Source organism: Xiphophorus maculatus, chromosome 12 (assembly GCF_002775205.1).
Source record: "Xiphophorus maculatus strain JP 163 A chromosome 12, X_maculatus-5.0-male, whole genome shotgun sequence".
In the NCBI taxonomy this organism is placed as follows: domain Eukaryota; kingdom Metazoa; phylum Chordata; class Actinopteri; order Cyprinodontiformes; family Poeciliidae; genus Xiphophorus; species Xiphophorus maculatus.
The window spans coordinates 5,629,868-5,656,538 of NC_036454.1; the positions used below are offsets into that span (position 1 = coordinate 5,629,868).

General features: G+C 35.7%; 1 protein-coding gene across 2 annotated transcripts in view; it reads right to left on the reverse strand.

Annotated features, from left to right (window-relative positions):
* Window positions 1–26,671, reverse strand: part of fras1 (Fraser extracellular matrix complex subunit 1) — a 266,684-nt gene that overhangs the window by 111,171 nt on the left and 128,842 nt on the right. For both annotated transcript variants that reach the window (XM_023343256.1, XM_023343255.1), the window contains exons 15-19: window positions 23,829–23,969; window positions 22,084–22,224; window positions 21,084–21,251; window positions 13,119–13,259; window positions 10,082–10,228 (exon numbers count right to left, since the gene is read on the reverse strand). In XM_023343256.1, the coding sequence (XP_023199024.1) occupies window positions 10,082–10,228; window positions 13,119–13,259; window positions 21,084–21,251; window positions 22,084–22,224; window positions 23,829–23,969 (738 nt within the window). The remainder of the gene's footprint in view (window positions 1–10,081; window positions 10,229–13,118; window positions 13,260–21,083; window positions 21,252–22,083; window positions 22,225–23,828; window positions 23,970–26,671) is intronic.

A 26,671-nucleotide genomic window follows, 5' to 3' on the forward strand; every position in this document is an offset into this window, starting at 1 on the left:
TTACAAATGAGGATACGTTCACACAGCAGGCGAATTCGACCCATATCTGACTTTTTCCCGGCAGTCTCAGGGCCCAAATTCAGTCTTTTCACCCCGATTTGTGTCAATTCCAAATGTGGAACTAAATTGGACGTTTAGTTTTCAGTCAGAACAGCCATGTTGCATTTTATCCAACTTTTACATCATTGGAGTGAGACATGTGTCATAATTCAGGGCCAAAAGCCCGTTGATATTAGTTGTGCTTTCTTCGTCTTTTTATGATGTTGTCCCAATACTGTCAGCTCCGATTCCTCACAAATTGATCCATAAACAATAAAACATTTCGCTGCTGTGTTACGTCTACTTTCTTCTTCAGTGCATTCGGACCACACAAGAGTCTGGTTGCAGTTGCATTTAATTCAAAAAAGAAAATCTGCAATAAAAAATAAAAAAATAAACAGAATTGTGCATCAAGACCTGTTATGTGAATGTAGCTATTGTGTAGCCAAAGGTGTTCCGCAGGGAACAGTCCTAGTTCTCCTTTCTTTGTTCAACAGGTGTGATCAAGAATAACCAAACCATAAGGTCAGGCATTTATTATATAATTAATTGTGTTAAACTTTTAATCATTATACGTATTTTGATTCATCATTGTCACAATCAAGTCAATTCGATGTTGGAACTGCTATTTTTACTATTTTCTCCACTGTTTGTTCAGCTAGAGTATCAATAAATACCAATAAATTTGAAAATATGTTACTGTGTGCAGTTTAGTGATACAAATCACACTTCTGTACCTGACTGGTATCCTTAAGAAGTGTTTTACAAATATTTTTTAACTGCAATATTTGTGTTTGTGGGGCTATGATTGCTCTGCCAGCCAAACAGTTACGTAAACAGTAGAAAGAAATAGTTTTCATTGTCACTTTTATCATTATCAGAGTAGTACCACAAAATATTAATATAAAACTTTAAGTCCATATGGAACACCCTTACCAAACACCGCTGTCTACTGCTATGCTGATGATGCTGTGATATCAGAATCAAGGTAACATTTGGTCTTCATGCTGCTAAAATTATTCAACGCCCATTGTGAGTAAGGTTTTCCAGTATATATTAAGAATTTGAGAATATACACTTGATGGATAAATCTTTGACATCTCATTGCATATTAGGAAAAAAAACTTAAAACGTTATCCAAAACACTGTAGTCATGTGTGAAATGCAAGATATGCACCACTGCTGAAAATTAATCTCTAGTTTACTCGCATCTTAATAACCCAGGGGTCTCAAACTCCAGGCCTTGAGGGCCACAGTCCTGCAACTTTTAGATGTGCCTCTGCTGCACCACACCTGAACAGAATAATTAAGTAATTAGCAAGGCTCTGGAAAACTGATCTACACAAGGAGGAGGTAATTAAGCCATTTCATTCCAGTGTTTTGTACCTGTGGCACATCTGCAGGACTGCGGCCCTCGAGGACTGGAGTTTGAGACCCCTGTTAAATAACCCAAAGATTGTTTTGTAATTCAGTTCTGTGAAAAAAGTATTTGGGTCAACGGTTTAGTGGGTCTGGACTTAATTAAAAAGCAGCTAGAGGAATTTTAGCTTAAAGTTTCCTCTTAAAATCTTTTATGAAAATTGTGCTTTTATTTATTTGCATAATTCAGTTTGTTCTAATTGATTTAATTAAATTATGCATAACATTTATACAATTGTTTTTTTTATTTGTGAAAGGTGGTGTAATAATAAAGCCAACTTAAGAAAAAAATCAAAAAGAAAAAGGAGCAACAAAAAAAAAACACCTGGAAGGACGCAGACCAATACATGGTATGTCAATGATGTGGTTTGTCCAGGAGGGGCGCCAGAGAGCAATAAACCTTGCTTAAAAAACATTTTATTTCTCCAGATTTTGTAGTTTTGCAAAACAGTCTTTTTTAATGGTTTCTAGGCAAAATCATTCTCACATTTATCTTCATTCAAAGATATTTCTTTTAAAGTAAAAAAAATAGTAGAACTCAATTATCCAACTGAACCCGATCAGGGGAGTTAATGATTTTCTGAGGTTGGGAAAACATGACACAAAAGGAAGAGGGATACATATTTGCAATGTCATCTACCATTCAAACTTTCCATACAATATCAATGCAACAAAATCCGAATCAGCATTCCTGCTGCCAGAGCTTTGCAGGTGATCCCTCTCCCAGCTCTGAACAAATTGCTCCACATCGGAGATAAGATAACTCAGGCGTCAAGGATTATTGACTGTGCAGCCTAAAACTGAATATAAAACTAAAATGGTATTGATTTTGCCCCTCAGACACCCTCTTTATAGCATAGTTACCATTTCTGAAGCACATAAAAAGATATTCTGGAGTTATAAATGTGCAGCACGCAGGACGGATGCTGCTACTCTCCTGTTGGGGCCATTTTATGAGACGTTACACAGAGTTTCCTGCATCTGCAGCATATATCACAGGAAGTTGCTTAATGTGTCTTTGTTGCTTAGCTAAGAGTTTGCAAAGACAAAAAAAGATCAAATTGGTTTCTTAAGGTATTTTGTTAGAGAGCAGAATGCGATCAGTAGGTTAGATGTCAGCGATTGTGGCGTGAGAATAACCGGAGCGGGAAACTGGGTGGCCCGTTCTGATGTGTGTTCACCTTGTCTGGGCATGTCGCCCTGACAAATGGATTTATAACCAAAGTTATTAAAGAAGTCATTCATTTCTCTTTCAGCTCAGATGTGTTTTGCTTTTGGCTCAGTCCCTTTTCATTCCTCATTTTCAAATATCCATCGATCCAAGCAGGCAGGCTCTCCCCTAATCCCATGAAATGAACTTTGAGATGGCTTTTCAGGGTTTTCTGGAGGGATTTCAAAGTTCTGTTGTTTTCTTTTCAGCCCCAATGGTTTCACATATTTTGTTTGCTTATTAAAAGCAAATTAATCCTTTCAGTTTTTAGTAACTTAATACAAGCTCATATGTCCTGCTGAAAGGTTAGTTTTAAGTACATTTGTTTAATTTCAAGTGTACTGAGACATTTGCATAACCAGACCAAAAATACTTGGTAAGTTTTTCCGTTTTTGCAGTGTCAGATGTTTTCTGCTAACTTACAAGTAACATTAAAGCAAAAATATAGTAACTTTTTAAAGTAAACAATTCCTTAATATTGGAGATTACTTCACTCATACAATGGGGAAAATGTCTTGTTATAGGTAAATTTATCATATAGTGGAATTAGCATATTTTTATCAAAAGTAAGAAAATATTTACTTACTTATTTCCATTAGAAACTAGACAAAATATACTAGGTAAGATTTTTGTTTTTTACAGTGTGATAAACTCAAAAAATAATGTTTGACAGAAGATGGTATGTTTAATCCAGTAACATGATTCCTAAAGTGCCATTCACCAAAAATTGCAACCAGAGTTCAGAGGAACAAAGAAAAGAAAAGGTTTTCTGAACGGCTGGTGAATTGACTAGAAAAATATCAGGTGGTTTAAAACTTTTGCACAACACTGAGTCTTAAGACTTTGCTCTGCTGTAGTTTATCTGTATTTCTGAGAGACATTTATGTTGCTGGAGTTAAGATGGTGTTTCCCACGACGATTCCTTTTAACACAGAAACATTGACTCAGATCTATACAGAATATTGGAATCTGAGCGTTGCTGAGGTTTTTTTTTTTGTTTTTATTTTTCCCTCATTTTCTCTCAGTGTAAAAACTCCACAGGGTAATAAAAACACAAACTGCTCAAAAGCTGCTCTGGCAGGAGCTCACAATTAATACTGATGAAGTAAAAGCTCCATCGCAGCTAAACGGAGCAATATTGATCAGTGAATTACCCGTTTTATTCTGGATAACGCCAGTCAGTCGATACTGATACAGGTAGATAACTGCGGCAATATGCTACCAGCCATGTATCTTCTGTGTGGAGCGCTTTCAGGATCAAAGAGAAAAGAAAAACCTGCCTTTGTGTTTTATTTCAGCATTACTATAAATGGTTACCATGGTGACACGTCTATTTAAAGCTCCAAACGTCTATTTGGAGCGACAAACAACCAGAGGCGGGCAGAGTACCCAAAGATTTTACTCAAGTAAGAGTAACACTACTTCAAGATATTTTTACTCACGTAAAAATAAAAAGTAAGACGTCCAGGAAATTACTCAAGTAAAAAAGTTTTGATAAAACGCCTGCTCAAGTACTGATCAAATTATCAATCATTTAGTATTTAAAAATTGCATCATCAGATGGACCAAAGTATAAAATTAAGTAGAAATTTAGGTATTTTAAAGACCAAAATGACAACAATTCATATAAAAACCAAAAAATAACAAAATCAAGCAAAAGAAAATTTTTACAAATCATTTTCTTTCTATATAAAACTTATGAAACTTTAACAGAAACTGCAGGTGTGTGTCTGTGTCTGGTGAATATTTGGCTAAAACATGTTTGTTTTTCATTCGGTGGGTAGAAAATCCAGAAACTTTACTCAAGTAAGAGTAGAGATACTTCATAATAAAATTACTCAAGTAAAAGTAAAAAGTACAACATAGTAAAAATACTGCTAAAAATATATATATATTTTTTTCCAAAAAACTTACTCAAGTAAATGTCATTGAGTAAATGTAACTAGTTACTACCCAACTCTGCAAAAGATTTGGTCCTAAAAAGTTCTGGTTGGAATAGTTTCTGAAACATCCGAAGTGTTTCTCAATTTTTATTTAACAAAAGAAACAAATTCAGGAAAAGAGAAGAAATAGAATGAAAGAAACCAAGATTGAATCAAATTATCCTCTAAAGCAATACAAAAGGGTTTAAAAACATTTTTAAAAATACAGTGGTAGTTTGTTCACCCTGATAGAAATTAACATCACCAATGCCCCAAAACGTAAAACCTTCATTGTTTAAAAAAGAGGAGTTCTTGTATGGGAGCCAATGATGGAAGATTTATTAAGAAACCTCAATTATTCTTTCAGGTTTTAATTTTTTATGCAGATTGGTTTTGGTTGTGACAATATCACTTAAAAGCTTTGCCAAGTTGCACGCTCCAGTGCATTTGGTCTCTGCTGTCAGCGGGCTCATTAATAAAAGAACCGGGCCTTTATTCAGCACGATTATTCTTTTACAACTGGGGGAAATACTGCGTATGTAAATGTGAAGGAAGGGTACAGGCACCACCTCACTTATTTATAACAAATTAAAAGCAGGAGAGACACGTCCCTACAATACGTCCAACACTTTTTAAATATATTCACATTTGTATCCCTTTTCATGGGATTAAATTTTATAATTTTATAAATTTCCCTTGAAGAAAATCTACAAAAAATGGGATTAATTCTGATTTATTTTTTTAAATTTCACAATCAGAAATGATAATTTAGCTGATGAAAGAAAATCAGCCATCTACACCAATGTTACAACGGCATCTAAAGCTCTACGGGTCCCATTTGCCTCAGGAAAGGTCAGAGGTCATGATTCAACAACTGGAAATGGAGTCAAAACCACTGTTGACACACAAGAATAAAAGACCCCTTTTATATTTACCATCAAACATCCAGGAAAAACCTCCTATGAACTAACAAGGCTAAATTGGAGGTGGCCAAAATTTACTGCATCTTTGAAAAGCAGAAGTGGAGCCTCCTGCACAACCAACAAAAATGCAGCAAGTTGTTTCTGGATAGTAAGTCAACGACAAAACTCTCGTAAAACCAGCTGACCAAACTTACTGGAGCTTAGCTTGGGTTGCTAGGTGATAGGCGGAGTGCTGTTTGGGTTGTTAGGTAACAGCACAGTGCCAGTCAATTGTGACTCAACAATCTAGAGGTTTTTGAAATGGCTCCTTTTGCAGACACCAAAAAATATTAACTTATTGCCAAAAGTGGGTGAGATTTGTTTTCAATGCCTGTTTTGGAAGCATAAAATGTACAAAAGGGGAATAGGTCCATTTAAGAAAAGTTTTCTTTGTTTGCTTTCCTTGTTTTTTTCCTTCTATTTTTACATTTTTTCTTATTTCCCATTTTAGCTTGATTGACCAATGAACTCTAACATAAATACAAAAGAAGGCCAAGACATACCATCTATCCTGTAACGCCTATTAAAAGATTCAAATTTACATTTTTCACAAAATTAAAAAAAATTAATGGTTAAATTAAGACATTTTAAGGATTCAGCTCTGCCTTGTCAACACTGAAATACTTCTTTAAAGGTAAAGAAAGACTAAAGGGACCGATGATGGAGGTGGACAGGAAGAACCAGAGGGAGTGTGAGAGAATGATGGACGGAGAGAAGATGAGAAGAGACAGCAGACGGCGAGACATCTGCCTCTGACGGATCCCCTCATACAAGCTGATGACAGAGTGACAGCCTCAGTGATGAGGGAATAACATTATAACAAGATGTAAAGCTAAAAAAAGGTCAATTTTACATCATACTGCCCCCTTTAAAGTGCATGCTTGTGAGAATTCAACAGGAAGTATTATTGTCTTCAGATTTAGACAGAAAAAAGATAAAGAAGTGATGACCAGAGTACATCTTTGGCCCAGCTAAGCCTTGCTTCAGAAAAAAGGAGAAAAAATTCAGATCAGTGTGCGTGTTTGCAAACAACCATAAGAGTTTAACCGGCTTATCTGGCGTCAGCAGGATTAGTGGCTTAGAGAGGGAACTTCCAGTTAGAGTCTTAGTTTTCACAAAGTCACTTCTTCTTCTGAGTCCATCACTATGGAAACTTGTGCTGGAGTCCAAAGTTGCTCCACAGCAGGAAATCAATACATGTAAAAAAAAAAAAAAAAAAAAAAAAAAAAAAAAAGGCAGCGCTGCCCGATAAGGCAGGTCTCTCAGCTTACTCTGAGCTTCCACTGCTGGGACTTTCTCAGAGAATCACAATACATTTAATAAGGTCAGGTCTACAAAAAAAATCCATGTTTGCTGACCCAAACCATCCCTGGAGGTCAGAGTTCTGCCTCGATTCAGAACCAAATGCTTCAAGAAGTCATTTAGTCCCTCAGCCATGCGCTTCATAAGGATATTTAAAGGGCATATTTCAGCATATTTTGGTGACAGCACCAACATAAATAAATCAAAATTTGGCCTTTCTGCTGATTTTCAAGCAGAGAAGCAATAGGAAAGAAATGTTTCTCTCTGTAGGCAGGTTTTTATAAAGTGGGGTCCACATAGGTCAGCTATAAACTGAAAGCAGATTGTTTAGTTCAATTAACTTCAACAAATTCACATTTAGCACATTGTTATGCTTCCATTTAGGTCTGAAAACGCTTAAAAAGACAGTTTTTACCAATAAATTAATGACTTCTGGTGTCTGGAAAACGAGTTGTTTCAAAAACTTTCTGATTATCAAGTCACAATGACAGGCACTGCGCCGTTACCTAGCAACCCCAGTGAAGCTCGGCTGTTACTTAGCAACCCAAGCTTTACTCCAGCATGTTCAGTCAAGTTGTTGCTGTACAATGGCTGCTGGAAAAGACAGGTGAGTAGTTGTCGACTCGCCATCCAGAAACCACTTGCTGCATTCTTGTTGGTTGTGCAGGAGGCTCCACTTCTGCTTTTCAAAGATGTGTGGTTGTGTAATTGTGCATCTGTTTGCAGCCATTTTAATGTGGGAGTGTAAACATTGAGTTGGGGGGAATTGTTTAAGAATGATTTCGTTCAGAAAATGTAATGAACATGTTTTTGTAAAAACCTATCCTAACCTGTTCAAGGAAGAAGAATAAAAATACTTCTGTTTTCAAATCACTGGACGGTTTAGGCTCAAAATACATAAAAAATCTGTCATCGTTTGAAACTTCTAGACCTCAGTTCTTCTTCTGGTTTCTGATTATTTCTAACAGATGAATATGATCATAGCTCCAGTAGGGAACCTTTGTCTTAGTATGTAAGTTTTCTTCTTGAATCAATCAATATTTAGCTCCATCCATCTTCCCAATCAATAAATAGTTTCTATGTCCCTGCTAAAGGAATCCCCACAGCATTTTGACAACTTGATGTTAGTTTTCCAACACATAAAATGCCTTACAAGTTTGCCAAAAAGTTACATTTTAGTGTTATAAATCAATTAATCAATTAATGGCATGATAAATTAAAAGCTCAATAATTTCCATTTGCATGATATGTTGTTTTCGCTTTCTACCAAAAACTGTATGACAAAAGTCTTCAGTCTGGTGCTTTGGTCACAAATAGCTCTTATTTTGAAGGACAGTTAATTTTTTTTTTTTTTTACATTTTTCATTTATTTTATTTGTCATTTCTGTTATTTTGTTCATTTATTTTGGATATTTAAAATGTTTTCTACTTCCAGGGTTAAATGTTTATCAAAATTTAAAGTTTATTGATCTTTGATTATGTCTTCTTGCATTATTATGGTATTATTATTGTTATATTACATGAAAATGGTCTCAATACAACAACATTATTGTTTATCGCCATAACATCTGGAACAATTTATTGTTATTGTGACACCCTAAAATAAAACCCAGCACAATAAACTGACTTTAAGTTACAGAATATAAATTAGATGCTAAAAAAGGAAACTAAAGTCATAGAGAAGCTGCCAGTATTTTAGTTTTCATCTGAAGCTCTCTGACAATTTTTATCGATAAACCAACAGTTTTGGTTTATTTATTTATTTTTTTAATGAAATGGTAATTTAGTTGGGATAAAAAAGGTAATAGTTTGAGTTTGTTGCCTGTGGTGCATTTTTATCCAGTGGGGGGTAAGCTTCAACACTTTAAATATCACAAAGAGCCTTGAGAGATGCAGAAAACATGGTTTATCGATAAAAATGAATGTGTCTAAATGCAACAGAAATGGGCTCAGCTAAAGTTCGAGGAATACGGAGATCAGATTAAGTTCAAATGGTGCTGGTAGGGTTGGGCTCTCTGGTTTAGTTGTGACAGAAACTTTTTGTTAGGTAATTAAACCTGCAAACCCTCATAATCCATTTTCTTTTCCTTCTGACTGGTTTTGATTCGACTTCACTTCATATTGGTATGTAATATTTCTTAGATTTGCCTTTAAAAGTGAACAGAAAATGATAGTTTTTTTCAGCATGCTGGTTCGTGGTATCAAAAATTCTGATAATTACGGACAATGACTGAGTATTTCCTCTCCTTGCTAAAAATAAAAAGCATTTCTTTCTTTCGCTTCTTAAACAGTTTGTTCAGCTGATACATGTTTGTCATGTCAAAGATTTCTTTAAGTTGAGCATTCGCTGCACAATTTGTGTCCATTTTCAGTGGATTTCCAACTTGTGCAACATTTTGTTCAATCAGACAGAGTTTCAGCTTAACTGTGTCGTGTTTCATAAAATGAACAAGAACAGATTAATAACTCACAACCAGGAAATATACAGCCACAAGAACTCAAACCTGTTTCTGATCAAACCCCATGATGGATTGATTGATGGACGGACGGACGGGCGGATTTATTAATCATGATTAAAAGCTGTAAGTAGTAGGAATTAAAGAAGTGAGCCTTCATTAAAAGCTGTATTAATTACACCAAATATCATTCAGTGTGACTTTAAATCTTTAGTATTAATTAAATTTTATCAATAAACTAGATTTTAATTGACTGGGTGTGTTTTAACACAAATTTTAATGAGATTCCCACATTATTTACAACATTCAGGTTTCCAAGCAGCTGTTTGGAGTTAGGATGTTGCTGCTTAATTTCTCTTGCTAAAACAGGTCATTCCTCATGTATTGTAGATCTTATGCAAATTAGATTATTTTAGTAGACTTTTTTTAATCTAAATTGGAAAATGCTTCTAAGTTCAATAATTAAAAACTTTGACAAGAATATTGTTAGAAAAACAAGCAAAGACTAAAAGTTCCCACCAGAAATTTCATATTTAAACATTAAAACATACTCAACAGAAAGAAAAAGATAAAAATTAAAATGTAACAGACATGGTTGTTGTTGAAACCTGCAGAAGAAGTGGTATGTCTCAGCATGTCATCATGCGAAGCTGGGTGGGCAGAGGAAAACTCAACTCCTGGCAGAGCTGCAGATTAATTTCCCAGTAGAGTCCAGTGCAGCAGCACAAACAAGCCCTCCTGGCTGCATATTTCATGAAAACAGCGACTTACTGAGGCACTCTGCGGTGACGGCGCTGAGGAAGCGGCCCTCCTGGCATCCCGTGGTGCAGTAGCCGCTCTGCAGGGCGCCCCCCGGGGGACAGGAGGTGCAGTCCGCCTGAGAGGGGCCGGAGCAGGTCTGGCACGACGGATGACATGCTGAGGGAAAATAGGACACGGATGAAGGTGATGACGATGAAAACTCACAGAAATTCAGCTGTTATATAAAAAAAAACAACTTCCTTTGAAAAAAACATGAAAAAAATGAAAATGAAACAAACATTTTTTATTCATTATTTGACCTTTAAATGTACAGGTAGTTTCACTTTTAAATGATCCAGTGGCTCATTTAAAAGAGTTTTGATAAAACCAAATTGCAAACACAAGTAATATTGTTTTGTTATAATGTAGAGAAATCATTACTTTGTTTAAAAAAAATCAATCCCATAGAAAATCACAATTTATAGTCCTGGCAATTCTGGCTCTAATGTTCAAAAACTGATTTTAGTCTTCTTAATTTTTATGCAAAGTAACAATACGGAGATAAAATGGGGCCATAAAGTCTGTTCAAAAGAAAAAAAAACTGAAAAAAAGATGTAAAACTGAAAAATTATTTTGAAACTGAAAAAAGTTTGAAAATTAAAATTTCAAACTCAAAAGTAGTTTTAAACTTTTTTGTTTCACATCTCTTTTTTCAGTTTCAATATACGTTTTAAAATTTCAAATCTTTATTTTCAGTTAATTTTTTTTCATTTCAACAAACTTTATGACTCCAATTTAGCTCCAGAAAAAAATCCTTTCACATTTTTTTTTTATTTAAGAAAAAGTCAGCTAGCCTAATACTGGTCATTTAATTTACATCATTTCATGCATAATACTATTTTTGTTTAAATATGTTTGTACCGTATAAAATTATTTAGCATAAATATTTTTATTTGTTTACACTTACTTTTCCTCTTGTCAGTTATAATTTAAACTGAATCTGTGGACCATTTGAATAGAAATCAAAAAATTTCAACAAAGAATCGGTGCCAACTATGATATTGGGTCAAAACCAGCCTTCAAAGCACTTTTTTCCCCATAAACTTTTTTTGCAAGTAATTGTTTTATGAACTGTTAAATTTGAGCAGAAAAGCTGATGATGCAAAAGAAGCCAAAACTCTCAGTTAAGCTCCTAAAAAATAATGAGCTATCCTGCCATTTTATAGGGATCTGACTTGCTTTAAATATATGAAGAATAAATTATATCATAGAAATCTCAATTTATTATTTAAAAAGAAAGAAACTCTCAACTGCCAGAAAGTTTCTCTAAACTTCGGTCTCATCAGGAAATCCCTCTAACGAGCTAATTAACAGTGAAGCATACAAAGTAAGCAAACAGAACCCATTCATTCTGCCGTCCCAGAACCGAACATAATCACAGAACATTCTTCTTAACTGCCTCCATCTTTCCTCATTTGCACTTTTCAATTACTAACGCCAGGGCTGGCCTAAAAAGCATTAAGAGAAATGTTATTCTGCGGCAGAAAAGAAGTGAAATTCATCGTTTTTAAAAGGACCGGCTGCTTAATGTGCGATGGGGAAGGAGAGGGGTTCATACCGCTGCAAATGAGGTCAGAGTCGGTAGAGCAGGCTGAGGTAATGGACGATAGATTAGAGCAAATGGATTTTCATTAAGGAGGTGAACAAACACAATGAAGAAAAGCTGCTGAGCTCTCTCCAGTTGTTAACATGCTATTGTCCTAATCCAAGCCTAATATCGCTAAATGAGGTTTCTGATGCCCAACAGGAGTCAGTGTGACAACGAGGCTTACGAACAGCGGGGTTGTGCATAAATCAGAGCCGCCATCGTTAATCTTTATTCATCTTTAACGCATAGAGAACGGTGTGCTGAGCGGCAAATGTCACTTTAAAAAACACAATGGTGGACATTTGGATAAAAAATTATATTTACAACAAAATTATTTCTTTTAAACCTTCCTGCACTGCAAAAACACAAAATCTTAGCAAGTATTTTTCTCTAGTTTATCGTGCAAATATCTTAGTACACTTCAAATAAGCCAAACTAACTTACAAGTAACTTTTCAACAACATATGGGAGCTTGATTAAGTCAATAATTCTTTAATTTTGATGAAAAAATACTAATTCCACTGGCAGATTAAAAATCTTTAATCTGTCAGTGAAACTAGAACATTTTCTGTCATTATTAAGAAATTATTGACTTAAACAAGCTCCCATATCTTGCTGAAAAGTTACCTGTAAGTTAGTTTGGCTTATTTGAAGACACTATACTGTTTTACATCAATTATTTATTAATATTGATAGATTTTTTCACTTATAACTTTTGTCCCATGTCATAAGTGTTGTAAGTTCTTTAATTTGCATATGTAAATGTTTCCTTTTTCAATGTCAAAGTCATCAAGGACTTTCAACTTGATGGTTTTGGCCCATATTGTCAAAATTTTGGACACAACTTTTGACATCAATAAGTCATCAATCAGTCAGCATCTGGTGAAAATAATTTATCTCCACCAGATCAGAGATGAAAAATCAACATTGGAAATACTAATTATTCATATAAATTGGATGTTTTTAGTGATAAAACTTCTTCCAACAAGGTTTTTACTTCACTAAAATATAGAAATACAATACTGGACTCTTAAAATGTTGGAGAAACAATTTGAAAGGTTGCTGGAAACTTTCAACGTGACAAAAACTAAAACCAAATAAACAAAAAACTTCCCTTTGAACATAAGATTGTGATGCAAGTAAACTATTTTTACCCCCCTTTTTCATTCAAGCTCTTTTTATAACTTTGAATAAAGAAAAAACAAGTTTCAAAGTAAACTTGTTTCTATTTTGCTGAGAAGCTTCTAACCTTGGAGATTTAAAGTCATCTGTGGAAAAAGTGGACAATCTGTTGAGCTCTCTGCTCCTCATAATGTCCAGTTAGAGCTCAGAGTTTACAGCTGAGGCTTTAATTAAAGCCTTGGGAACACAATGCTACAGTCAGCGTGGCGCACCGAGGCACAAATATGTGTTTCTCACCTTGGCATTGGCCGTCCCGGGTGAAGAAGCCCTGTGGGCATGTGTGAACGCAGCGACCCTCAAACAGGCTGGACGGCGACGAACAGGAGGAGCAGTCCGCTTCCGACGGGCCGGTGCAGCGCAAACAGGACGGATGGCAATCTGGAAAAGGATGGAAGGTTTTATATTTACAACAAGAACTATAAAAACAGAGAAGCCAAATGCAGAACTACAGCAGGGAACAAACAGAAGATGATCAATTAATGTTTATCATCTTCACAATAATCTGCAAAGGAAGGATTTTTAGGAAAAAATCTAAATCAGTTCTACTTTGGCTAGGATGAAAATATCAGGAAACTATACAAGTTATTCTGCTGCAAAGAAGATTTAAGCATTTAGATCCTCAATAACAAGAGTAAAAATAAGTTTTTGCTCCTACTGATTGAAAACAAACAGCCCAACACATAGATGTGTGGAAAACAGAACCTCTTCCTCAAAGAAGCCTGCTTCAGTTTACCTGAGTTCACCTTCCAAAAAGCAACATGGAAACACATTTGCTTTGAAGAAATTTCTAAAAACAGCTGGCAGAGAAGAAAGACACAACTGCTTCAAGGCTGACGGTTTTCTGAAGCAAATTCAAAGCGAGGGGCGTATCCAAGGACGAAGCTGCTCCGAGTGCATCCTTTAAGTTTATTGACCAAAAAAAAAAAAGAAAAGAAAGGAAGAGCAGTTAATTAGTGTTGTTAAGATAGAAGGCTGTATAAAAATGTACATTTCTCCTGTGAGAGGCTTTTATCCACTCATCATTGGCATTTTTATGGTATTATTTTAACTTCTCCATTTTACAGGGGAGGTTTGATTATGCAACAAACAAAGAAAATAAAAAACAAAAAGAACTGTCAGTACACTGCAAAAACACAAGATTGACTCAAGTATTTTTGGTCTAGTTTCTAGTGTAAATATCTCAGTACATTTGAAATAACACAAAACTAACTTATAAGTAACTTTTTCAGTCAGATATAGGAGCTTGTTTTAAGTCAATAATTCTTAAATTCTGATGAAAAAGTGCTAGTTCCATCGGCAGATTATTTCACTCACAAAACATTTTCCTTTAATTTAAGTGAAATAAACTTTTTCATCAATATTAAAGAATTTAGTTAAAACATGCTCCTACATCTCACTAAAAAAAATACTTGCAAGTTAATTCTGTCTTATTTCAAGTGTCCTAACTAGACAGAAATGACTTAGAAAGGTTTTGTGTTTTTACAGTGTACGACTCTTCAGCCCTCGTTCTTGGTGGAAATGATTTAAATGTACCCTCTAACATCTGGAGTAATCTTGCTCCTGGGAAGGTTCTGCACTGTTTTTGCGATGTGAGGGTCATGATTCTCACTGTGGTTCTTTTGGATTCCCAAGTTTTAGAAACAGCTTAGCAAACAAAACTATCTTTCTCGTCTGCTCTTTCATTTCTCTATTTCTGGGTCTAATGTCATCAGACAGTTTGTTTTTAAGTAATTTGGCTCCACAAGTCAGTAGCTACATTTGCACGTACCTTTAAAATTGTGCAAATTGGAAATGCAAAAATAAATCTGCTTAATGGAAACATGCAAATTTAGAAGAAAATTGTGTTTTTCAATTAAAGTTTTGTTCTAAGACGACATGCTTTTGTTTTGTTTTTTTGCATCACACCAGTTTGTGTACTACGACTGTCTTCCCACGGTTTACCAAAAGTTGAGTTTGTCATTTTAAAGTTTTATCTTTTATCTCTGATGATGATAGCTAGCGCCATGGATGAATTATTAAGTCTCGTGTTTACATCTGTCACTGCTGTGATGTTTAATGATTTATCACACGAACAAGCTCATTCGCATGTGATTTTAATTGCATTTCATATTTAATGGAAACATTAAATGAGTGATCAGGCCTGAAATGTAACCAATAAATGTGTTAATCACAGTTTATTTATGATTTTAAAATGATAGAGCCTTACTTTGACAGAGAATCAGGTTTGTTTTGGTGAGATTTTTAGCCTTAATTAATAAGATCATCATTTTCAAACATATTTTTGAGCATTTAAAGGTAACAAAAGAGCAAAACTTTAGCTTTTCACAGCTCTGTATGGGTTTGCAATGCAGACAGTTGAAGATGAGAATATTTATAAACTGCAGAAGTCAGAGCACTGACCTGTAGTGGAGAAAATAAAATTAAATAAAAAGATTAGATCCCCCTCGGCCAGAGATAACCTTCTGCCATCCCGCTGTACTCTAGACATTCCTTGTTGGCACCTAAAGATAATAATTACAGCTGCTTAGTCCAAGCTGGGGCTAGTAACCAGAACCTCTGACCAAATCCAAAACGTTGTTTGATTTCTGAAATCCGCTGTACAGCTTCATTTTGACTTGTTCAATAACACATAAATAGATCTTTTCTGCATTATTTTCATGTGAGAAACATAACATGTTGGAAGCTGTAAGTAAGAATTATGTGATAACAGAAGCAGAGAAAAATAAAATAATGATTACCTGCCTTCCCCTTCTGTTTCAGGCACAATAGAAAATCCAAACATAAAGAATTTCAGATTTGCTTTGTGTCAAAATAATGTTTGTACTGGCTGCTTAAGATGACATGTTATGAAAGGAATCAAAAAATGTTCTGGTAAAACAAATATAAAACATCTCTGTCCTTCATTTGCTTTATGTTGTACTACAGGTAGTTACAGTGAACAGTTGCAGATGTAACAACTTCCTCTGTTTATCTTCAGCAAGGACATCGCCTACATTTTTGAGAACAAAGCTTTTCAAGAAACTTTGTTCAAGTTCACCTGTGCTCTCTCTAAAAGACGGTGCACTCCTACAACAGAACAGACATTCAGACTGAAGAAGTGTTCTGATTTAGAGCAGAAAAACAGCATTTAGCTTCAACAGAGCCATACAAACTCAAAGTACTGAAGGACAGAATGCTCACTGGGGAAAACAAATGATTTAGAGTAGATATGTTCTTTATAGCAACCTCCCAGCCTTACTGTATGCCATTCCTGACGTCACCAAAAGTCTGCATTTGACCCTGAGGTTTCCCATCCAGGCAGCTTCCTCTGCCTGGAGATCCTGCTTTTATAAAAATCTACAGATTTATTCTGCATTTAATCTTAAAAGTTCACTCATTGTTTGTGTTTTTGATTTTTTCAAAGGGGAACTACATTTTGGACATTTTTATACTTCCATTTGGGATTTTACTGCTTCTAAAAACAGCCAAAGCGATTAAAAAAGTAAAAACACCCAACAGTTTTTTTGGGAATAAGTTAATGTTTGTTGTTGTCTAGAAAACGAGTCATTTCAAAAACCTCTGGAATGTAATGTCACGAATCAGCAAGCACTGCACACAACTCAAGACTCTTTTTATTTTATTGAGCTTCTAAATTACAAATGCCCCCAACACAGCCTGTTTTTTGATTTCATTGTGTTCAACATCATCGGAAAGCTTAGACTCCACTTTCAGAATCTGTAAAAAAAAAAAACCTCGATGCCCTGAGCCGACATGTTCACATTTACAAAACAGCACCACACTTCTCACTAGGAAGATGTGAGCTAAGAGACCAATATTTTCATTACAGGCTGTTTAAATAAAGACGTTGGGTATTTCAAGTTAGCTGGTCTGTTGTTAAATGGGTTAAGTTTGAGAAACACTGACCTGACCTAACCTGTTCAACGAAATTCACTGGTCACCTTCACAACAAAACCAACTATTTATACTTTAACTTAGGCTTTTAGCTAACTTTACTCAACACCCTTCACCCAACACATGGGGAGCCCTGAAACTGGCCTTTCTTCATCGCAGCTTTTCATGTCTGCTTTGGCAGCGCGAAGACAAATAGCCGAGCAACGCTATCAGCCCAGGCAGCCGGGCCAAGCCACAGACCGGCTGGTTGACGCTGCTGCTGGCGGAGGCGGCAACAGACAAAAGGCCTGTCAACAAGCAGCTGGAAGCCCAGGGTTTGTGTGCACAGCTATGTTTCTTTTTATATTTGCCCTGAAGTATTTATGTTTACAATCATGCCTGGGTTCCTTCCCTCCTGTCAGCAAAAGCGCAGACTTGTGTACAAAATGCATGATGGAACCTGGCAGGAGCAGGCGGGGAAGCTACCTGAGCCAAACCAACAATTTGAGTGTTTGAGCAAAAATATTTACCCTCTGGGAGACGATCAGTGGCAAAGCAAGGACCTTATAACACCGAAATGTTACAGTGACGTCTATTTTACTCATCAAACATGTCAGAACAAGCTCTATGCCAGGGGTGTCCAAACTTTTCATCAAGTGAGCCAAAATGAACGTTATTTATAAGCTTGTCATTACAAATGTTGCTATTTTGTCCAAGAGGTTTTTTTGCTATAAATGCTAATATTGCTGTTTTTAGACCATTTTAAAGTAATATGACGGTAAGGGCATCATAATATTAATGTAAGAACACATTCTCAAAGATCATTTTACTTTAATTTCTAATGAATATTTAACTCTGGAACTGGAAGACATTTTAAATATCCAAAGGGCAAATAATTTCACTTATACCAGACATTTTTGCAACGATATAATTGAAATAATCTGCATGTGGATCTAGAACTTTTTCATCAATATTAAGGACTCATTGACTTAAAACAAGCTTCTGTATCTTACTGAATAGCTACTTATAAGTTAGTTTTGTCTTATCTCAAGTGTGCTAAGATATTTGCAATAGAAACTAGACCAAAACTACTTGGTAACATTTTGTTTTTCTTGTTTGTAGTCGCAGAAATTTAGTGTAGATGTTTTTGTGTGTGGCAGGAATTTGGTTGGTTGGATGTTGGTTGGTTAGTTAGTTGGTTGGATGTTGGTTGGATAGATTTTATTATCTCCACATTGGGGAAATTTATATGTCACAGCAGCAAAGAACAAAATTGAAAATTGCAATAAACAACTAACAATGTTAATCAAATCCCAATAAAAAAACAATGTAACATAAAATAACTAAAAGCTGGACATGTATAAAATACTGTATAAGTTATAAGAAATAATTAATTAATTTGTGGTTCTGCACAATGCCAGTACAGTAGTAGCTGAATAGGTGAGAGACAACAGAGGCAGTAGAGGTAGGGAGTGGTGCAGATGTTTCAACAGTTTATTAATGCTACGCTTTATTAATTAAGCTTCATACCATCTTATAATATTTTTCATCAAACAGATAACTGGAGTTTTGCTTTGATTCTTTCGTGCATGTTTGATAGATAATTTAATCTCCCACTTCAACCATTCTGGGGCATCTTAACACCTGCTCAATCAATGTGACGCCTACTTACCCAAAGCTCCGCCTACAAACTACAACGCTAGCAAAAATGGTTGTAAATGGCATCATGGAGGAGCACTGTTATGGTAACATGCTGAAGCGGTATTGTAGGAAAAGGTAGGAGGTTCTTAAAGAAACAGAAGCTAAAGTTCAGGGCATCAAATGAGTGAAGTTAAACCTCAAGATGTTTTTGATACAAACAGCATCTTCATGTCTAATTTCTTGTTCCTACTTTTTCTAGGATTTTGTGTTTATTTTTAATCTCATGTGGATTCTTTGGACCTTCCTAACCAACAAAAAGAACCGACTAATGTTTTTAAATATAGTCATAAAATCAAATGTATGGAATAGTAGTATTGCATTTTCACAAAATAATTACATTAAAAATGTTTTTTAAATCTATTTTTCTTGTCATTACATTGAAAGTTTTTGCATTTTTTATTAAATTTTTTCACAAATATATACCCTCAGAAGAGAATTTATCCATCCTTTTTAGCCAAAGTTTCATATTTTTATTTATTTTAAATCCCAAAAAAATAGAAATGACAACCAGTTTTCTATTGTAGACACTTTAAAATATATATACATGCACAAGTTGTCTTTTTTCCCCCCATTTCTGCAACATGGGTCATTGAGTATCTCATGCTGGGATTACAAAACATCCCTACAAACTAAAACTATGACCTCAGAAAACAAACAATAAATGTTTTGTGTGAAATAAAGGATGAATTTGAGGAGGAGAAAACTTCCTGCACTCCACTCCTGCTCCGATCGACTGCAGCTGATAGCTGGATGCCCATTTTAAGGTCAGGAATCCACTCAGACATCCGAGTGCTCACCGGCTCCGGCCGCCTCGCAGCTGTGTGTGTGTGTGTGTGTGTGTGTGTGTGTGTGTGTGTGTGTGTGTGTGTGTGTGTGTGTGTGTGTGTGTGTGTGTGTGTGTGTGTGTGTGTGTGTGAACGCTGTGAGTCTGATGCAAGCTAACACATCCTGCTCTGCTTCAGGACAGGCCTGGTTATCTAACAGAGCAACACGGAGTTGGACAAAAGGCCGCATTGTTCCCCGGCGAACACCTGAACCCGCCGACGGGAAAAGCTTTTGTTGCTGAAACGAGTCGAAGACTGGAACAACTTGTACATGTTACCATGAATAGAGCCGTACCGATGTTTCATTTATCAAATTCACCCACTGTAGTAACTCTGACAGCCTCGACAAAGAAAAACTTGATGATCTTCAGACTGAAATATTAGCGGAGTTCAGCTCCCTGCTGAACATCCAAATGTATTTTCAAATAGCAAAGACAAAACAATCAGGTTCAACGTTAAGGTAAAAAAACAATCCCAGTGGTCATAAATATATCCAGAAGGACTTTGATAGATAAGTCTCTTGCATGTTTGTTTTTGGGGTTTTTTTTGTTTGTATTTACTTTTAATTCCTGTAAAGCACTTTGTATTGCCTTGTTGCTGAAAATGTGCTATGTAAATAAAATTACCTTTACCTTTTAATAAAGTAAAACTAAATAAAAAACAGATTTTACATCATACTGCCCCTTTAGTACAAAAAGCTGGAGAGATTCCTTTTGAAGATCACAAATATATCCAGATAAAATTTTAAGAAAAATATCTTCAATTTGAATTTGTTCCATCAAGGATAAGAGAAAAAAAGCCAGTATTATGTGTGTTTTTCTGATTGGTAGATTCAGCCAAAGCTGGTTTTGCAGACACAATGGCATCGGAAAAGATAGAAAAGCTCAGGGAAACATTCACGCACTGAAATTACTTTGCAGCTTGAAAGAAAAACAATCCGTCTGCAGAACGATTAGATCCTCAGAACCCAGCAAAGAAAACAAAAACTCATAAAATCTCATTTGTTCAAACGTAAAAAGTGAAGAAAACCGATTATGATCTCGTTGTCTCTGCTGGGATCAGAATCGTTTTGCTGCAGAAACACGACGGTTGTTACAGTGTAGCGTGTTTTTTGTTGCTAACCCAGCAACCCATAGAATTATATCTAAAATTAGCCAATTATACACACAATTACACAGTCGGGAATGTCCCAGCGAGTGGCCTATTCAAAGGAGCTTCCTTTCCTTAACGGCTTCACGCCCACAAAGTCTTTACATAAACAATTTCCCACGTTTTAATTGCAACATCAAAAGCAAAACGGCTTCAGCATTTTTAAAGATTGAACCAAGTTAACGACACAGAGAGTCGATCAACGAAGAGCTGGGAGTGACGGGGCTCCGACGCACTTTTCAGAAATACTTAGGCTCCACAGTTGAAGATAAAAAATATTTTTACAGCAGGTAGCAACCGGGAGAAAGAGAGAGAAAGGAAAAGATGGACACAAGGAAGGAAAGAGGAGGGAGAAAATGGATGAAACAAGGAAGGAAGGAAGGAAGGAAGGAAAGAAGGAGAGAAGAAATCAAACCAGGAAGTATGAAGGGATTAAATTAATGAACAGAAGGAATGTTATGAAAGTGAAACAGTTTTTCATTCTCCTTCATCTCCCCACAGCAGTCAGACATTTTGTTTCTGATTCAAAGATCTGCTGAGGTGAAGAAACATCTTTATAATCTATAGAAAAAAAAAATAAAGTTTCTTCCTGGCGCTTCCTCTTCCTTCATGAAGGTCTGGACAACAGAAACCAGCAGCAGCAAAGTTTGTTCCTCACCTCTGCACGACTGCAGGCCGTCCAGGAAGCTGTGAGCGGGACATGCGGCTGTGCAGACGCCACGCTGCAGGAGAAAATCCTGTGGCAGGAAAACCTCCTCTGGCTTCAGGCAGCGACGGCAGTCTGAGGCGAGCGGCCCGACACAGGACCGGCAGGACGGATGACAGTCTGAGAACAGAGAACAGAACCTTCTCAACACCATTAAATCTTAATAAAACTTGTTTTGTTTCAGTTTTTTAACTTTATACACATTACATCACCAGGGCCGGCCAAAGGCATGTGCAAGAAAAGCGGCTGCTACACCACCAGGGGGCCCCCAAGAACAAAAAGACAGCATGATTTTATCTAGATATCTATACATGTATTTTCAGAGTTGGATAGCAACTAGTTACATTTACTCAATTGCATTTATTGAGTAACTTTTTATTTTAAATGTACTTTTAGGAGTATTTTTACTACACTGTAATTTTATGAAGCATCTTTGCTCTTGAGTAAAATTTCTGGATTTTCTACGCACTGAATGAAAAATATGTTTTAACCAAAATTTCACCAGTTTTCAGCAGTTTTTGTAAAATTTTTGTACATTTTTTTATTGAAAGAAACTGATCTGGAAAAAAATTATTTTGCCTGATTTTATTGTTTTGTTACTTATATGAATTATTGTCATTTTGGTCATTAAAATACCAAAATTTCCACTTCACTTTATACTTTGGTCCGTCTGATGATGTATTTTTTAAATATGAAATGATTGATAGTTTGATCGGTTACTCTACTTGAGTAGACATTTTACCAAATACTTTCTTACTAAGTAATTTCTTGGATGGATACTTTTTACTTTTACTTTAACTTGAGTATAATTTTTGGGTACTCTACCCACCTCTGTTCATATGTCTGTTTTGGTGTAAGTAACAGTAATCTAATTACTTCTTTGCGGCTGTAACCCTTTGCTTGAAAACAGTAATCAGATTACTGGGCGTTTCAGCCCATCTCTGATCCTCACTGTGGCAGCTGCTGTCCTGAGGGTACAGGCCGTCGCCGCAGTCCTCCACACATTGGCCCTGGTGGAGCAGAAGACCTGCTGGACAGGAAGTGCACTGGGCCACCGACGGGCCCCAGCAGGAAGCGCAGGACATGTGGCAGGCTGACAGGGGACAACAAGGACAAAGATGAAAAAATTATAGGACAAAAATGTTTGTTTTTTAAAGATTAAAGTTTTCTAAAATCAGGTTTTTTTTCCCACCAATCCACTCCTGGGGTTTCTGTTCACAGTGATGTCAGCAAACCCAGGGCGTCCATCTTGTTTGTTTTACTACTATTTATTTGAACTTTGAATTCAGGTCAACTCTACCATGGAATATAAATGCCAGGTTAAAATTTATTTGTTTTAATACAATGATAAAGTCATAATATCAGAAGAATACAGTCACAGTAACCAAGCCTGTCATGATAACACATTTTATTGGATGACAAATTTTCCCAGAAGTTATTGCAATAAATGATAATATTGTTGCTTTAAGGCCATTGTCAAGTAATATAATGGCAAAGGAATAGAAAACATCCTCAAAGATCAATAAACATTTAACACTGGAACTGGAGGGCATTTTAAATTTTCTAAAAATAATTAAATATAACAACAGAAATAACAAACAAAATGAATTGTAAACAAAATTATCCTTCAAAAAAAGATTAATTGAGACTAAAGCACCAGATTTAAGATTTTTACCATCCAGTTTTTTGGTAGAAAGAGAGAAATAAAAATAAATCATGCAAATGAAAATTAGTGAGTTTTGTTTTAATTTATTGTGTGATTAATGGATTTATTGTTTAATGTGGCAGGCCTTTTAGTAACACAGAAATAAAGTTAAAGTTATAATAGTAGCACAATGAACTCCTTCATTTTTAGAGGAAAGGAAACATGGCACTCTCTTCCTTCATCTGCTTTAAATGTAGCAAATACTAAAGCTTTTAAAGAGTCCTGCTCAATTATTTTATCATAAAAATTGTTATAATTGTACATTTATGAATCAATATGCTACTAATTCTATATTAAGTGTGTGTAACTCCATATTTATTCTTGACAATGCTTTTGACATTGTCAAAAAAATGACTGATGGAGATCCAAATAAACAAACAAAAAATAAAATATTAAAATAAGGAATGTTGAGCAACTTGCAAAGTTGTACTTTAATATCAGTTTTATAAATGTGTTAAAGAAACACGTAACCTTTGAATACATGAGCATCAAAATATTGTCAAAGGCAATTTATTTATAAAGATATTCTAACTGTAGAAAGTTCTGTACAGTATTCATAAAACCACAGATAAATTCACATAAAAATAGAACCACAAAGTAAAAGAGACAGGACAATTATTATCAGAACCAGGACAAATATATTTAAAAATAACCTCAAATCAGATCCTATCGAAGCTTTTCGCTTATTAAAACGACTTTTTTTCTTGTAATTTTAAGGCATTGTTCTAGAAATATTTCGTTTATCATGACTTCATTCTTTTAATTAAACAAAAACATTGTAGCCTGGTCACAATATTCACAGCGCCACGTTTCAAAAATGTTTTCTATTGTTTAGAATTTCTTTCTTTTTTAGAGAAGAAAGAAATGATTAAATTTGTAAATTGCATCTGGTAGGACAAAATAAGACATTTGTTGCCCAGACCTCCTACCTTTTTCTTAGCATTATTTGTTAATGCAGTTTTTGTACAAGTGTCGACAGATGCGTCACCCACCTCTGCATCTGCTGCGGCTGTCCATGTAATGCTGCGCCGGACACTGAGTAACACACTTCCCATGATGCAAAGCAGTCCCGGCGGGGCAGCTCATACATTTGGGGTTGTCAGGGAAACAGGAGGCGCAGGTCGAACTGCAAGCTGCGAACCAAAGCAAGCAAATGTTAATGGCTTCATGTTGAAATAACAAAAAAAAGAATGGCTTGTAGTCCATTAAAATTAAAACAGTTTCTCAAGGAGAAAGACACTATTAAATATAGCAGTCAGAATCTGAAATGCGCTGAATTTTAAAAGCAGAGATACAAAAACGTTCTGAATAAGACATGAGTCAGAAGATAATGCATTTGTTATTGATGGAAAAACAAGTAACCGGAAGGAAGGGACTTATTTAAATATAAATGAGCTGCTGAGTATGTCAGAAAATCATGAAGTTAATTTGTTTCAGCAATTTAATGAAAAACCCATGAGAAATTAATTAAGGAGAGCAACTGATCCATCACCAGAGGAGGGTAAGGTAACCAAAAATGTACTATTACAGAGTAACACTAATTCAAACTATTTTTACCTGAGTAAAAGTAAAATGTAGCTGACCAAAAAGTTACTCGAGTAAGAGTAAAAAAGTATTTGGTAAAACGTCTCCTCAAGAAATTGATCAAATGATCATTTAATATTTAAAAATTACATCATCAGACGGACCAAAATATAGTTATGTGGATATTTTGGCATTTTAAGGACCAACATAAAAATAATTCATATAAGTAACAAAAAATAACAAAATCAGACAAAAGAAAATTTTTCCAAATCAGTTTCAATAAACATTTTATGAAACTTTAATAAAAACTGCAGGTGTGTGTCTGCAGACACGGATCTGAATTTTTGTTTGTTTTCATTTGGTGGGTAAAAAATCCAGACATTTTACTCAAGTAGGAGTAGAGATACTTCATAAAAAATTACTCAAGTAAAAGTAAAAAGTGCAGCCTAACAAAAATACTTCTAAATGTACTTTTTCAAAAAAGTCACCCTAGTAAATGTAAGTAGTTACTACTCAACTCTGTCCATCACACACACTGTAAGCTAAAAAAAGTACAAAAGGTTTGTCGCTCTATCACCTGAATAAAACACCAACGTCTTCTCTTAATGGAAACGCTTCAGTTGTGATATTGTGTTTATTCAACATTTTTGCATACATTTGTAATGGAAACCCATTTACTGACTGTAGAAACGTCACTTCCTCTTCTCTCTTCCTCCACATTCTGGGACTTTTTTCTCCAAATTAAATCCAAACTTTAATCTGAAAAGACGACTTTGGGCCGCTGAGCAATGGCGTCATGATACGTTGAGACGCAGCAGAGCCAAAGTGCAGACAGAAGATTAAGTGATGCGTAATTAAAGGTTTAATAGTAAAAACCAGTCATGAAGACTCAGGAGCAGGAAAGAAATGAGACATGAAAACAGAAAATCCCAAAGGCAAAGAAAGAGCCAAAGCGACAGGAGGAACAGGTGAGCAAACAGGTGGGTTCAATGGGCTTGATTACTGAGCCAGTGTGGTAAAGCGACACGAGAGCCGAGCAGAATAATCAGATAAAATATGAAACAGCTGTGGGAAGGAGAAAAGCATCGCAGCTGAGGGAGGAGACTAATTAACATGGAAGGCTGAGACTAAGGCTACGTTCACACAGCAGGCGAATGCGACCCAAATGAACCTTTCCTGACCTAAACATATCCGACTGCTTTTAAAGCGTCTTCAGTCAAATGGTCATTTTATAATTTTTATGACTTTATGCTTTTATGTCATTGATTTGAGGCGTGTCATAAGTCTATACCAGGGGTGTCAAACTCCAGTCCTGCAGTTTTTAGATGTGCCACAGGTACAAAACACTGGAATGAAATGGCTTAATTACCTCCACCTTGTGTAGATCAGTTCTCCAGAGCCTGGCTAATGACCTAATTATTCTATTCAGGTGGTGCAGCAGAGGCACATCTAAAAGTTGCAGGGCAGCGGCCCTCCAGGACCGGAGTTTGACACCTGTGTCATAGAGGAGCCAGATGCGGTGAATCAGGACGTGAACAATGGCTGCTGAAAATTAACCTGTAATCACATCACAGTCCCACCACTCTTAGCTCCGACTACATTAAAATACAAATTTATAACACCACATAATGCAAATGAATAAAACATCCATCACATCTTTTGTTTCAGGGAGTCTGCTGGATTGAAATCAAGAAGGTAAATCCCCTTCAGGTCGCACAGAAAGTTAACATTTCCAACCAGATTTCAAAGCAAGAACTAGTTGAAATGAGTTTGACCTTTTCCCCCTGATTCTGACATTTTCTGAAAGCAGAAACTTCACCAAGTTGAAGCCTTTGCAGCAGGAAAAGAAGAGCTCCTTCCACTGTCCTCTGGGTGGTTTCGACTAGAAAAGGAGCTTAACGATGAGCTGCTAGCTTCTCAGTCACCCTCAGGGAAGACTATTCCTGCTCCTATATTATCATCTCACCCATTAAAAATAGCAGTTATCCATATTCATATAGCATCTCTTTATTCTGCATCCTCATTAGAGCACAAAGGATCTGGTAATTATTGTTTTTTCTACTTTGTTTGCCAACTTTGGCTGACTAATCCTTTAAGCTCCACAGAGATGCTAACAAAATAAACCCAAACAAACCATCACCCAAAGTTTATTGCTACAGTGAAGCTTTTACTGCCTCAAATGCTGTTTTCATTTTATTTTATTTGACACAGGCACATTGTTTGACATCTAATTTGTCTAATAAAATATCCACTTTCACTCGCCAGAGGAAACATGAAACAAACCATACATAAACTGCTTGTTTAATCTTTG